Source organism: Mesoplodon densirostris, chromosome 19 (assembly GCF_025265405.1).
Source record: "Mesoplodon densirostris isolate mMesDen1 chromosome 19, mMesDen1 primary haplotype, whole genome shotgun sequence".
NCBI lineage: Eukaryota > Metazoa > Chordata > Mammalia > Artiodactyla > Ziphiidae > Mesoplodon > Mesoplodon densirostris.
The window spans coordinates 1570954-1586802 of NC_082679.1; the positions used below are offsets into that span (position 1 = coordinate 1570954).

Consider the following 15849-nt stretch of genomic DNA (forward strand, 5'->3'; position numbering starts at 1 on the left):
CTGGAGGTCCTGAGATTTCTGGACACACTCATCCTGCAGTCATTGTCAGTAGAACATTTGTGGATGTACCTTTAGAAGCAGTATGTTCCACGTAGCTTGCTGCAGTCTCCTCCACTCCCTAGTAACCAGTGTTTCTGTACCAATTGCGGTCTTCCCTGCCCCTGCAGCCTTATAACTATGGACACTAGCCTATGGAATTCCAGGTATCAGGGTATACGGTTGCTTTGGAGGAGAACTGGGGTTAAGATTTCCCTCAGTAGTGCTGGCCATTGTGTGTTATATCCCCTATGGGCAAGAAAAAAAAAGAATCCATGCTGTCTCCACAAGAACTAGAATGCACAGACCTCTGGTATCCAGGCAAAAAATTCTAACAACAAAGTAGTCTTTCCTAGGAGGCCTTGGCAGCAATGTAAACTAGGCCAAAACGAAAGCCCTATATTTGGCCATCATACCATGTCCTCTGAGGCACCCAAAGTTTGGATCTCCACAAAACTCATTTACCCCTCAAGTTGACGGTCCTATTGTGCTTTCAAACTATTCCACACAGAGAAGAGCATTTCCAAAATTAAGGTGCTTAAACAAAAAGGCCTTCATTATTACACAAACCAGAGCAACATGCATCAGGCAATTTCTGGTTGGGTGACTTGGAAGCTGGAAACATTCATCACAACTACCCGAAACCAACTGTGTCCCTGAAAAAGCTAGTTCTTCTCTGCAAACTGCCAGCAGAACTCAGACAGCGTTCTCAGGGCCAACACAGGTCAGGTCCATGCCCTAACTTGTCAGAGAAAAAGGAATGAAGACTCCATAAGGGCTCAGGATACTCACAATTTCCTCCAACAAACGGGACAGCACAGAGGCCAGTTGCTCTGAGCATACTAGGCTTGTGACTGATGCCAACTGTGAGGGCCTGCCAGACGCTAGAAGTGAGATAGTTTCTGCCACAGAAACTGGCAGTGACCTTGGGCAGGTTACACATGCTTCCCACACAACCGTGAAATTTCCGGTGAATCAATCCCTAGTCTGTGGATATCCCGACGCGAGATTTGATTCACGCAGATGGTTCCTCACAGAGGCTTTCCTCCAACACAAGGATGCTAGGTAAGAAAAAAGCACATTCACTGCATGTGCAAGACCTTTTTCCAGTGTGAACTCTTTGGTGTTGACCGACGTCAGATTTGCAGGTAAAGGATTTCCTATACTCATTGCACGTGAGCTCTCCTGTGTCGAAGGAGACCAGAGCTCTGAGTAAAGGATCTCCCACATTCACTGCAATCAAAAGGTCTTGCTCCAGTGTGCACCGTCCGGTGTCGAATGAGGTGAGTTTTGCGGCTAAAGGATTTCCCACATTCATTGCACTCATAAGGCCTTTCTCCAATGTGAATTTTCTGATGATAACGAAGGGCGGAACCACTGGTAAAAGATTTACCACATTCACTGCACTCATAAGGTCTTTCTCCTGTGTGAACTCTCTGGTGTATGTTGAGATGATTTCTTTGGGTAAAGGATTTCCCACATTCACTGCACTCATAAGGCCTTTCTCCTGTGTGAACTCTCCGGTGCTGAATGAGGACAGATTTCTGGCTAAAGGCTTTCCCACATCCACTGCACTCATACGGCTTTTCTCCAGTGTGAACTCTTTGGTGTTGAATGAGGACAGATTTCTCACTGTAAGATTTTCCACATTCGCTGCACTCATAAGGCCTAACTCCAGTGTGCACCTTCCGGTGTCGAATGAGGTGGGTTTTGCGGCTAAAGGATTTCCCACATTCACTGCATTCATAAGGCCTTTCTCCTGTGTGAACTCTCTGGTGCTGAATGAGGACAGATTTCTGGCTATAAGATTTTCCGCATTTGCTGCACTCATAAGGCCTAACTCCAGGGTGAGCTCTCCAGTGTTGAATGAGGTGGGTTTTACAGTTAAAGGCTTTCCCACATTCACTGCACTCACAAGGCCTTGCTCTAGTGTGAGCTCTCTTGTGTCGAAGGAGGCCAGAACTTTGGCTAAACGATTTTCCACATTGATCACATTTATAAGGCCTTTCATTAGTGTGAACTCTCTGGTGTTTAACGAGGATGGATTTCTGGATAAAAGATCTCCCACATTCGCTGCACTCATAAGGCCTTTCTCCAGTGTGAACTCTTTGGTGTTGAATGAGGTCAGATTTCTCACTGTAAGATTTTCCGCATTCGCTGCACTCATAAGGCCTAACTCCAGTGTGCACCTTCCGGTGTCGAATGAGGTGGGTTTTGCGGCTAAAGGATTTCCCACATTCACTGCACTCATAAGGCCTTTCTCCTGTGTGAACTCTCTGGTGCTGAATGAGGACAGATTTCTGGCTATAAGATTTTCCGCATTTGCTGCACTCATAAGGCCTAACTCCAGGGTGAGTTCTCCAGTGTCGAATGAGGTGGGTTTTACAGTTAAAGGCTTTCCCACATTCACTGCACTCACAAGGCCTTGCTCTAGTGTGAGCTCTCTTGTGTCGAAGGAGGCCAGAACTTTGGCTAAACGATTTTCCACATTGATCACATTTATAAGGCCTTTCATTAGTGTGAATTCTCTGGTGTTTAATGAGGATGGATTTCTGGATAAAAGATTTCCCACATTTGCTGCACTCATAAGGCCTTTCTCCAGTGTGAACTCTTTGGTGTTGAATGAGGTCAGATTTCTCACTGTAAGATTTTCCGCATTCGCTGCACTCATAAGGCCTAACTCCAGTGTGCACCTTCCGGTGTTGAATGAGGTGGGTTTTACGGCTAAAGAATTTCCCACATTCACTGCACTCATAAGGCCTTTCTCCAACGTTAATTTGCTGGTGCTGAACAAATCTGTATTTGCATTTGCTACACTCATCAAGACTTTCTCCAGCGCAGACTCTCTGGTGGTGAAGTATATGAGTGTTGCCAAAAACTTCCCTGCATTCAATCCACTTGTTATGACTTTTTCCATTGTTTAAGGCCTCCCCAGACTCAAAGCTGCTGTGTGGCTTCTCACTGTTGGGAGTGGCCTGGTGCTGATGAAGGCCCAAGGTAGCTAGGAAGTCTTTTCCATCCTCCCCACAGGGGAAGGGCTTCCCTGACACATGGAGTCTGCAGCTCGTCACAATCGAGGCCCTGTCCACGTCCATGTTAAAGTTTTTCTCTCCATTGCCATGCTCCTGATACTGGTGAAGGCTTGTATGCAACCAGAAGCCGCTGGACCCCCCACCAACGTATGGTTTCTGCCCAAGATGTGCTGCCTGGAGCTCAGTCAGCTGCAAAATGTCTTTCAAGACTGCGACACACTTCTCACAGGGATGAGTCTTCCGGGTCCATGGAACTGACTGAGAAGTCCTGACCTGTGACTCTCCTCCAGAAACACTCTGCTCAGAAGGGGTCTCCTCATCCTCTGCTGCACACTGACAATCTGAAAGCAGAGGAATGCTAATCAAGTGCTCATGAATCCATGGGAATGTTTTCAGGATGAGGCACTAATTCGAAGGGAGGGCTGCTCTGCAGTACTGGGCCTCTGAAGTTCACAGAAGGGGGGTAACTTTCCAGGACAAAGGGCACAAATACAGGGTGTAACACAGGGAGGAGAGGCAGGATCACTTACTCCCTCCTCTGTCAACAGCCTTCAGCAAGATCTTGTCAGCTGGGAACATGTCCACACTGTGCAGAAGGATGGATGTGTCCAGGCCCAGGGAAATACAATTGGAACTGAGTAGCTAGTGTTCAAGGACTATTTAAGAATGTGTGCACACCTCACAACACTTTACAGGCATATGTCGTTATCATAGCACTTTGCTGTATTGCCCTTTGCAGATACTGCGTTCTGGTTTTTTTCTTTACAAATTGAAGGTCTGTGGCAACCTTACATCCAGCAAGTCTATCGGTGCCATTTTCCCAACAGCATTTGCTCACTTTGTATCTCTGTGTCACATTCTGGTAATTCTCACAATCTTTCAAACTTTTCCATTATTATTATATTTGTTATGGTGATCTGTGATCAGTGATCTTTGATGTTACTACTATGACTCACTGAAGGTTCAGACAATGGTTAGGATTTTTTAGCAAAAAAGTACTTTCAAATTAAGGTAGGTATATTGTTTTTTAGGCATAATTCTACTGCACTTAATACACTAAAGTATAATGTAAACATAACTTCTATATGCACTGGGAAACAAAAAAATTCGCGTGACTCACTGTATTGCAGTGGTCTGGAACTGAACCCACATCTCCAAGGTATCTGGATAAGTGTAAGTCACTGTGGGAGAAACTACAGATGGTGCAGTGGAGAGCGACATGACGCATACAGGTCTGAAAGGTGGGGACAGTCAGAAACTGGAAATGACAAATCAGAAAAGTGTCAAGTATGCAGAAGAAAGTGTAGAAATGATTTGCGTCCAGTGGCACTTGCACCAAAACACTGGTGGACACAGGGTAGGCTCCCGGTATGATTAAACACAGCCTCATTTTCTTGCCCTCCCCTCGCCGCCCCTCCAGTTGCCACTCACCAGGACCAGGTCTCCTCTGAGACCAACTTGCCATGTTCACCGTGTAAAGCAATCAGGGCTCTCCCCACACACCCCCAGTTCTGTAACTACGTGAGACTGGAATGAAACTAGAATGTCCTTAGGGAAAGACAGGACATGTGAGTGGTCAGCACTGGCTCAGAGCAACTCAGGAAACAGCAGACCCCAGGAAAGGAAAGAATATTACAACAAAATCCCAAAACAGGGTTTTTCAAGAAAAGCCTATATATAAATAGTGACAATGACAATGCCTGCAATCCTGATATAGGCAGTCACAAGGAAGTCTTAAAATTAAAAGTTCTCATCACAAGGAAAAAAAAATGTGTAACTCTATATGGTGATAGATGTTAACTAGACTTACTATTGTGAGCATTTTGCAACATATACAAATACCAAATCATTGTATAATACACCTGAAACTAATATGTCCTATGCCAATTATATCTCAAGAAAAAGAGGAAAGGGGAAGAATCTGGGGCACAAGGTACCATAGATCTGGACACAGTCATCTTGCCAAGGAGAGGACAAGAAATGTGAGCTCTATTAGGCTGACTGCCAGACTGACTCGCAGACACTTCCCTGCATTCCTCGGGGTATCAGACATTGGGGCTGCTTGAGGAGTACAGTGCTCGGGGCAATGTACACAGCTCAGCACTGGCATCCACAGCACATATGCCAGGCAAGTGGGGAAGTTAGCAGAGACAATGGTCTAGCCATGGAATGGAGAGAGCTGCCTCTTGGACAGGGGGAAAGACAGAGGACAGTTGAGGACACTGGGAGGAATATGAAGGCCTTACCCAGGGATGTTGTAAGTGCAAAGTTCTCCAGCATCACATCATGGTACAGAAACCTCTGTTCCTCATCAAGGAGCCCCCACTCCTCCTGGGAGAAGTAAATGGCCACGTCTTCAAAGGTCACACAGGCCTGCCATGATGGGGACAGTTTGCTCCGTGATCAGCTTCTCTCATAGGACCCCAAGTTCGTCCACCCACCCACTCATACCCTGCTCACCGCCCCCCGCCACTTCCTCATCTCAGAGGAGATACCAGGCCCTGCTATCACTGATGTGCACACTCTTCTCACGGTCCCTTTGATCACCCTGTCCACCCACAGCACCAGGCAGGTGGACAGACAGATGATATCTATGCTCTGGGCCTGGCACACAGGGAAGGACTCCCTCTTAAGAGGCCATTCTCCTAGGATCATGCCTCCCAGACGTAACCCAGGGTGTGGGCTCGCATTTCACCCTTATGTGCTCAGTGCCAGGGCCCTCAGGCCATCAGTTCACACTCCCTTTCCACATCACTCTTTGTACAACGTCACTCTCTCAGTCACCACCTGTTTCCTGCCCTGCAACGTAGGCATCTGCCTCTCCTTCCCATGTGTCGCAGCACACGTGGCATAGACAGGATGCTCAGCAAATTCAAGCAGGATCCAACTACTCAGATCTCCACTGGCCCCCACGGCCATTGGCAGTCCTGCCTGACTGCTCCTTGCTTCCACCTCAGCCACCCAGAACCACTTGTGCATCTCATACAGTCATGGCCTTCTTCCACATGAGCTACACTTGATGTGCTCTCCCGTCACAGACTTCCTCTCCCTTCCTAACCATCATTCAAAACACAGTCCCAGACACTTTCCACTCCAGGTCCAGTGACTCTCCCAGATGACCACTTGTGCCCCTTAAACTAATCCACCAACCTGACTAAAACCCCCCAGAAACAGAAGGTCGCAGCATAGAGCAGTGAATAAGCAGGAGACCTGGCCTCACGGTCGATCCTGCCTCAACCGCTCCTTTGCCGCCATTTCTGTCTCAGGTGCGCTCATCCCTCAGAAATCTACATCACCTGGTAGCTCATCCTCTTTCCCACACTGTTCCCACGACCACTTATCTCCTTCACCTATGGTTGTGATGTCTATCATCCTCTACCTTGGTGCCCAAGGACAAGGCCCAGCTCTCAGGCCCCACTCTCCCCTTCCTGGGCTATTATTAACACTATCATGACCAAGATTATCGCCACTAAATGTGATCCACAGTGTTATGGGCTGAATGTATGCACCCTCCCAAAATTTGTTATGTTGAAGCCTTAACCCCAAATGTGATGGTAGTTGGAGGCATGGCCTTTGGGAAGTAATCAGGTTTAGATTAGGTTGTAAGAAGGAACCCTTATAAGAGGAAGGCAGGCATCTCTTGCTCTGTCCACCTCCTTGTACCAAGAAAAGTCTACATGAAGATACAGGGAGAAGGGAACCATCTGCAAGACAGGAAGAGAGTCCCCCACCAGGAATCCAACCTGCCAATACCCTGATTTTGGATTCCCAGCTCCTAGAACTGTGAGAAATAAAAAGTATTCTGTTCTAGCCGTCTAAGCCAAGACACACAGCTCTACCCTGGTCCACATACTATCCACCACCTTCTTCAGGTGTCTGTCCTGAAACCCTCCCCAGAGACCTAGACCTGTGTGTCCAGCCGCCCACTTAATACTCTACTGATTTGTTCTCTGAAACATCTCATACACTTAACATGGCCAAAACAAAAACCCTAATACCAATTGAAAATTAATCCTGGGGCTTCTCTGGTGGTGCAGTGCTTATGAATCCGCCTGTCAATGCAGGGGATGGGGGTTCGATCCCTGGTCCAGGAAAATCCCACTTGCCACGGAGCAACTAAGCCTGTGCACCACAACTACTGAGCCCGCACACCACAACTGCTGAAGCCCGCGCACTCTAGGGCCCACGGGTGGCAACTACTGAAGCCCATGTGCCTAGAGCCCATGCTCCACAACAAGAGAAGCCACCACGATGAGAAGCCCACGCACCACAACGAAGAGTAGCCCCCCACTTGCCACAACTAGAGAAAGCCCAGGCATAGCAATGAAGACCCAACGCAGTCAAAAAGAAATTTAAAAAAAAAAAAGAAAAAGAAAATTAATCCTACTACCAAATTCCAGATCCCAACTGATGGAGCTTCCATCCCTCTGGCTGCTACACCCCAAAACCTTGCGGTCATCCCTGACTTCCACTCTCACCTTCACAATCAGAAAATCTGAGCAGATCTAATGAAAAAACTGAATTCAGAATCTAACCACGTCTACCACCTCCAAGGTCACCACACTGGTCCACATCATCAAGACTCTCCTGGACTGCTGCAGTAGCGTCTTCCCTGGTTTTCCTACCACGTTCCTCACCCGTCGCCCCATTCGGTTCTCCATTCTGCAGTCACAGGGAGCCTGATAAGAGCTGGGTCAGATCGCCTCCCTCCTCCGCTCCAAACCTCCCATTGTTCCCATCACCTGCAGAATAGACATTCAACTTCTCAGAGCGCCATTCCAGGCCTCACTCCTGCCCCCTTGCTCTCTGTTCCCATGAGAAACAAAGGAGACTTGAGATTCCCTTGAACTAGCTCAGTCTCCCCTGCAAGCACCTGCACATTCTGGTACCAATATGCGAGGCAACCAGTCGAACCCTCTGAACAGCTTTTGGAAAACTTCTGAAAGCCCAAATCAGGAAAGTCCTTTTCTGTTCACAACTCTCAATGCTCCCGGCCTCCAGAAAATGGCAGCCTGGCATCCCAAGCGCAACTCCGCCTCACCTTCGCTGTTCCCTGAACACACAAAGCAGATCTCGGAGTTCCCGAATCCTCCCGGCTCAACCCGACCTCCAAGCCTTTGCACCTGCCGGTCCCTCCGCCTGTGACCCTCTGCCACGCGCCATCACACCGTCTGTCGGAAACAGGGCCTCACCCACGGCCGCCTCACCATCCTGAATACCGGGGTCTGGGCTGCGGGCACGTGAGCCGGCGCCCCGCACTCGGGGCTTTAGTGTCTTGTGGGGTGAGGGCGGTGAGGGCCGGAGGGCGGTGAGGGCCGGAGGACGAGCGTTTACCTGAGGCGGGTTCCTCAGCGCCGCCGCCGCCATCGGACTGTGGACGGGGCGGGGAACGGCGGGAGAGGAGGAGGGACGTGGGCACAGTGGACCCTACCCCAGGCCTGGCGCGGACAGCACCTCCTCTCCGACCTTCTCGGTCTCGACTCGCCGCTGCGGAACCTGAGACCGAGCGAACAGCCCCCAAGCGCCTACAAAACGACCGCCACGAGGAGAATGCCAGAAGTCCCGCCCCTACGCGATGCTCTCGCAGGGAAGTGCCCTCCTCCTGAGCTTTAATTGGCTTAACGCCGAAGGCCCCCGGCGCAGCGTCCTCTGGGAAATGTAGTTCCAACAACTCTGGGACCGAGCGTGGAGCGCTGCTCACCTGGACCGCCCGGTAAAGTGGCCCGGTTAGAGCACCTGTACAAAGATACCAGAACCCCAAGATAAAAGTTTGGGACATCGGCTTTTCTATTTCAACCATCTTGAAGACTGTGGAGGCCCGCTGGGAACAGGACTTCTGAAAGGACAAATATGCCTGGAAGGCTGTGGTCCAAGGCTATTTTTGCTGGCTATAAGCCCAGTCTCCGGAACCAGAGGGAGCACATAGCTCTTAAAATTGAAGGGGTCTTGGACTTCCCTGGTGGCGCAGTGGTTGAGAGTCCGCCTGCCTGTGCGGGGGACACGGATTCTGTCCCTGGTCTGGGAGGATCCCACGTGCCGCGGAGCGGCTGGGCCCGTGCGCCGCAACTACTGAGCGTGCATGCCGCGACTGCTGAAGCCCGTGCTCCTGGAGCCTGTGCTCCGCAGCAGGAGGGACCACCACAATGAGAAACCAGAGCACCACAATGAAGAGTAGCCCCCGCTCACCGCAACCAGAGAAAGCCCGCGCGCAGCAACGAAGACCCAATGCAGCCATAAATAAATAAATAAATTTATATTTTAAAAAAAATTGAAGGGGTCTACGCTCGAAATGAAACAGAATTCTAAATATCCATGCAAGAGACGTGCTTACGTGTACAAAGCAAAGAAAACAAAGTAACTCCTGGTGGAAAACCGAACAAAACCAGAGTAACATGGGGAAAGGTAGCTTGTGTTCACGGAGACAGTGGCATGGTTCGTGCCAAATTCCCAAGCAACCTTGCTGCCAAGGCCGTGGACACAGAATCTGTGTGATGCCATACCCCTCAAGGATTTAAACTTATTGAAAAATGAATAAATTAAACTGTGGAAAAAACAAAACAAAAAATTGGGGGGACACCAAAATCTGATCTCTTTGATGAGAAGTGATTATCATTCCTACTGTTATAGCAGGGATTGCGTGGGCATGGGGAGTTGAGATTATTCCAGAAAAAGTTGTGAAATGAAAATCACTGAAAGCCACTAATGATTATGTACTTATTTAAAGATAATGGCTGGATAGCTCTGGGAAAATATCAGTAGAGGATTAAAAAACAAAAGTTAAGATCTCAAAGAAAACTGAACAGGACACATTGGAGTCTGAGAAGAGACAGTTATCTGAGCAGTGGCTATGCTAAAACTTTGGCCACTCAGGATTTTGTTTTAGAAATGTGATTATTTTTTCATTTGTGAAAACATTAATACTTTGAAGTATAGCTTAAAAGGACTTTCAAAGTAGCCTTAACAGTAAAAAGCAAAAATGGATGTGGAATCTAGGGTGTCATGTTTAATAAATTTTATTTTATTTATTTATTTATTTATTGTGGGGTCTTGGTTACTGCGTGCGGGCTTTCTCTAGTTGCCCAGAGCAAGGGCTACTCTTCATTGTGGTGCGCGGGCTTCTCATTGCGATGGCTTCCCTTGTTGCGGAGCACAGGCTGTAGGTGTGCAGGCTTCAGTAGCTGTGGCTCACAGGCTCTAGAGTGCAGGCTCAGTAGTTGTGGAGCATTGGCTTAGTTGCTCCATAGCATGTGGGATCTTCCCGGACCAGTGACCAAATCCGTGTCCCCTGCATTGGCAGGCGGATTCTTAACCAGTGCCCCACCATGGAAGTCCCTCAGTTCTTTAGTAAATGTTCAGTGAGCATCTACTGAGTTTCAGGCACTACTGTAGGTGCACAAGAAAAGTCAGAAAACAAGACAAACAAGCCTGCCCTTGTGAGTTTTCGACCATTTAAGGAACACAGACAGAAAACATGAAAGAAGTGCTAAATTAAAAGTACATTAGAATGAAAGAGAAGAGGTGAAGATGTCCTCTTAGAGTCCTGGGATGCAGGTAAGTCTGGGTTGCAAAGTTGGGGTGGCATTTGGCCACAGTACTTTGAGGATAGCAGGAAGCCTTGGTGATGGTTACATTGTCCTGGACAGGTCCTGCTCCCTCAGGCCAGTCCCGAGATTGTCTCAGCAGTTGTGTGGTAAAGGGCTGGCACTGTTCTCAGCCAGAGTCCAGGGCTCACCCTGGTGGCTTGACCCCCACACAGGACCCCTCTGCCAGCTTGGACAACTGGGAAAAGTGGAGAGTATGCCCCAAGTGTGACAGGTGGTAAAGGAACTGGACAAAGCTTAATGGCCTAGAAGTCACTCAAGAGGCAGGTGGTGCTAAGGGAAACCCCTCTGCCCGTTCAGTGTAAATAGAACTTTACATCCAAAATCATACAGGCAATATTGCCATCCAAAAGCTGCTATTATCTGAGGGATTTCTTTGGAGGGAAAGCACCAAAGAGCTGGCCATGACCCGCTGATTAAGAATCAAGTCAGTGGATGGAAGAATGTATACAGAGACCAAAGTGAAGTTATACAGATAAAGGAGTGAGAAAGTTCCAAGCATCCCAGACTTAGTCTGAGTGAGGAAATTAATACTCACATTTAGATTAGTAAAAACCATTATTTTTAAATTTAGAGGGAAGGTCGGAGTTTGATATTATTGCAATCAGAGGACTCTGGAGACTATAAAATATTGAGTACCTGTTATTAGAGCCAGTAAATTTGTTTGCTCTCCTAACAATGATTCCAACTTAATATAAATGTTAAAAACAGATTTTTTCACAAACACAAAACTATTTTTGCAGCATTTTTGGTAATAACCAAGATTGAATAAATCAGGGTGCATCCTCCTAAGAGAGCACTGGGCAGCTGTGGACATGAGGAGTAAGTTATTTCAACTATGCAGACCTAAACTGTCAGTAACTATCAGAATACTTTGTGCAGTTAGCTTTATTTTGGCAAGAAAGTGAATATAATTCATATAGTTTATGCATTTCTATATATTTATGCATTTATATCTTAATAATGGAAAAATAAAAACTGGGGGCTTCCCTGGTGGCGCAGTGGTTGAGAGTCCGCCTGCCGATGCAGGGGACACGGGTTCGTGCCCCGATCCCGGAGGATCCCACATGCCGCGGAGCGGCTGGGCCCGCGAGCCATGGCCGCGGAGCCTGTGTGTCCGGAGCCTGTGCTCCGCAATGGGAGAGGCCACAGCAGTGAGAGGCCCGCGTACAGCAAAAAAAAAAAAAAAAAAAAAAAAAAACTGTATACAAGGGGCACCTGTGAGATGAGAAGTATAGTGTTCAGAATGTACTTGTTTTGTTTTTGTTTTAGAATTATGTAATTATAGTGCCTGAATAGATATAACAAAATAGTTTAAGATATAGTCACATAAATGAAAACAAAACTAAAATAAACCTGTGTACCAAACTTTGGATTTAACCAAAAAAGAGGAATTATTTCCAATGAAAACTAAAGTCAATATGACAGTGTTCTACATTAATAAATAAGAGAAGGAAATAAAGATCAAACATTTCCATGACAATATTTTCAGTAAAAAATTTATTTAAATTTTGAAATTACATACAGGTTGTTTCTAAAAACTTCTTAAAAGAAATGACATATGGACAGATGTGCAAACAGGAAAAGGCAAAAACATAGTGTGCTCTTTTTCCTAGTTTTCTCCTAGTTCTGACCAAGTTTTTACTGTGTCACCAGGTCATCCAATCCAGATTGCTAGACCCATTCTTTTTTTAAGTTAAAAAAGTTGCAATTAAAACACTATGTGAGGGCTTCCCTGGTGGCGCAGTGGTTGAGAGTCCACCTGCCGATGCAGGGGACATGGGTTCGTGCCCCGGTCTGGGAGGATCCCACATGCCGCGGAGCGGCTGGGCCCGTGAGCCATGACCGCTGAGCCTGCGCGTCCAGAGCCTGTGTTCCGCAACGGGAGAGGCCACAACAGTGAGAGGCCCACGTACCGCAAAAAACAAAACAAAACAAAACAAAAAACAACACTATGTGAGGAGTGACATCAGCAAAATGGTGGACTAGTAAGCTCCAAGCCCTCTTTCCCCCAAAGAGATTAAAAACAAAACTGTCAACTGAGAATTCTATACCTGGCAAAACTCCCTTTAAAAAATGAGGGATGGCGGAGTGGCTGGGCCCGTGAGCCATGGCCGCTGAGCCTGCGCGTCCGGAGCCTGTGCTCCGCAGCGGGGGAGGCCACAACAGTGAGAGGCCCGCATACCGCAAAAAAAAAAAAAAAAAAAAAAAAAAAAAAAAAAAAAAAAAAAAAAAAAAAAATGAGGGATGAGCTTCCCTGGTGGTACAGTGGTTAAGAATCCGTCTGCCAATGCAGGAGACATGAGTTCGAGCCCTGATCCGGGAAGATCCCACCTGCTGCAGAGCAACTAAGCCCATGTACCACAACTACCGAGCCGGCGCACCACGACTACTGAGCCTGCGCTCTAAAGCCTGTGAGCCACAACTACTGAGCCCACATGCCTAGAGCCCATACTCTGCAACAAGCGAAGCCACCACAATGAGAATCCCATGCACGGCAACATAGAGTAGCCCCTGCTCACCGCAACTAGAGAAAGCCCGTGCACAGCAACGAAGACCCAATGCAGCCATAAATAAATAAATAAATTTAAAAAAAAGAGCATATATGTATTTAAAAAAAAAAAAGAGGAGAGGGCTTCCTTGGTGGTGGTTAAGAATCCACCTACCGGGCTTCCCTGGTGGCGCAGTGGTTGAGAGTCCGCCTGCTGATGCAGGGGACACAGGTTCGTGCCCCGGTCTGGGAAGATCCCACATGCCGCAGAGCGGCTGGGCCCGTGAGCCATGGCCGCTGAGCCTGCGCGTCCGGAGCCTGTGCTCCGCAACGGGAGAGGCCACAACAGTGAGAGGCCCGCATACTGCAAAAAAAAAAAAAAAAAAAGAATCCACCTACCAATGCAGGGGACACAGGTTCGAGCCCTGGCCCAGGAAGATTCCACATGCCACGGAGCAGCTAAGCCCGTGCACCACAACTACTGAGCCTGCGCTCTAGAGCCCGCCAGCCACAACGACTGAGCCCACATGCTGCAACTACTAAAGCCCATGTGCCTAGAGCCCATGCTTCGGAACAAGAGAAGCCACCAGAATGAGAAGCCCGTGCATCGCAATGAAGGGTAGCCCCCACTCGCCGCAACTAGAGAAAGCCGCATGCAGCAACGAAGACCCAACGCAGCCAAAAATAAATAATAAGTTAATTTTTTAAAACGTGAAGGAGAAATAAAGACATTACCAGATAAACAAAAGCTGAAGGGAGCTCATTACCACTAGACAGGTAGGGATTTTTATGTTTTGTGCCCGACTATATCCCCAGTTTTAACACATACCTGCATTTGACAGTAACACATGACATGTATGTCAAGTTTACATACATATTCCAGGTGGAGAGGGTGAGGGCTTAATGGGAGGTAGCAGCGGTGCAGAGAGGAGACTCAGAACGAATCGCAGCAGAACGTAGGGAGAAGAAACCCCAAGACTGCTTCAGCACCCCGCCAAGATGGTGAACCTGTTAACATCCTTTAAAATGAAACAGAGGGGCTCTTTCCCACCTTGCAAGATGGCAGGTGTAAAGGCTGAGAAACCAGATACTAAGGAGAAAAAACCTGAAGCCAAGAAGGCTGAGGCTGGTGACAAGGTTACAAAGGTGAAGCAGGCTAAGAAGGGGAAGCCCCACTGCAGCTGAAACCCTGTCCTGGTCAGAGGCATTGGCAGATATTCCCGATCGGCTATGTATTCCAGAAAGGCCTTGTACAAGAGGAACTATTCAGCATCTAAATCCAAAGTTGAAAAGAAAAAGAAGGTGAAGGTCCTTGCTATTGTCACAAAACCAGTTGGTGGTGACAAGAATGGTGTTACCCAGGTGGTTAGACTTTGCAAAATGCCTAGGTATCATCCTACTGAAGATGTGCCTTGAAAGCTGTTGAGTCACGGCAAAAACCCTTCAGTAAGCATGTGAGAAAACTGCGTGCTAGCATCCCTCCTGGGACCATTCTGATTATCCTCACTGGGCGCCACAGAGGCAAGAGGGTCGTTTTCCTGAAGCAGCTGATCGGTGGCTTTGCTACTTGTGACTGGCCCTCTGTCCCTCAATCGAGATCCTCTGCAGAGAACACACCAGAAATCTGTCATTGCCACTTCCACCAAAATTGATACCAGTGGTGTGAAAATCCCAGAACATCTCACTGACGCTTACTTCAAGAAGCTTTGTAAGCCCAGGCACCAGGAAGGTGAGATCTTCAACACAGAAAGAGAAATACGAGATTACAGAGCAGCGCAAGGTTGATCAAAAAGCTGTGGACTCACAAATTCTGTGAAGAATCAAAGCTGTTCCTCAGCTCCAGGGTTACCTCCGCTCTGTGTTTGCTCTCACAAACAGAATTTATCCTCACAAAGCAGAGTTCTAAACTTCTTACAAAGAACCTAATTAAATAACTCAGTCCATTTCATTTGTGTCTTTTCTCTCTCTCTTTTAATCTGCCTGAAGGTGTGGTATGACTCAGCCAATTTGATGGGATGTTAGCCTCTACTAAAAGGAGTGGGATTGGAGGGGAGTGCTATCAGCTGCAGTGGAATCCCCTCTTTGGATCAACATTCTTAGCTTCCTAAGTGTCTTCTCAGTTTTTTCACAAAGCACCTACCAATACAAAGTAGTGGCATTTCCCCAGCCATCACTGAACAAGTCAGTATTAACTGTACATGGATAAGAAACAACTGTGGGCTCTTCAGGCCACAAACTTCCCTCCCTTTCCATGAATTAACATCCATTTCTGCCCAATTCAGTCCTTCTCCATAGTCATTACTATTAGTTTCTTGTGTATCTAGTTTCTTAAAGCATACACAACAAATTAGTATAATTACCTTTCCCCGTTTTTAACCAAAAACCCCATGTGCAGTACATGCTGTTATACAGATAACAAGTGAATTTGATTATTCCATAGGAAGTGTCCATCTTTACTGCTGCATAGTATAGTAGTGCATTCTATGGATATTTGGGTTTCCATCATTTGTAATTATACAGGTTTCCCCTGCTATCCAAAAGTAAGAGTATGCCTCTGAAAACTTCTGTAAGCCAAAATGGCAAAAAGTGAAGAAATTACCTTATGACACATCTTGCTAAAAGAGGCATAAATGGGATAAAACACAGATGCTCACAGACAATTCAAAGTGATGGCTCTGGATGCTGAGAT

At 47.3% G+C, this 15849-nt stretch overlaps 1 protein-coding gene and 2 pseudogenes across 1 annotated transcript; 2 read left to right on the forward strand and 1 right to left on the reverse strand.

Annotated features, from left to right (window-relative positions):
• Positions 1-1202: 1202 nt before the first annotated feature.
• On the reverse strand, positions 1203-8435 carry LOC132480651 (zinc finger protein 530-like). The gene is made up of 6 exons (XM_060085033.1): positions 8403-8435; positions 5310-5441; positions 4540-4616; positions 3599-3654; positions 2916-3409; positions 1203-2852 (listed from the first exon to the last, which is right to left on the reverse strand). The coding sequence occupies exons 1-6, from the start codon at positions 8433-8435 to the stop codon at positions 1203-1205; spliced, it is 2442 nt and encodes an 813-aa protein (XP_059941016.1).
• Positions 8436-8918: 483 nt separating this feature from the next.
• Positions 8919-9583, forward strand: LOC132480365 (large ribosomal subunit protein eL33-like; annotated as a pseudogene).
• A 4636-nt stretch (positions 9584-14219) lies between these two features.
• LOC132480495 (large ribosomal subunit protein eL6-like) lies at positions 14220-15066 on the forward strand (annotated as a pseudogene).
• Positions 15067-15849: the final 783 nt, after the last annotated feature.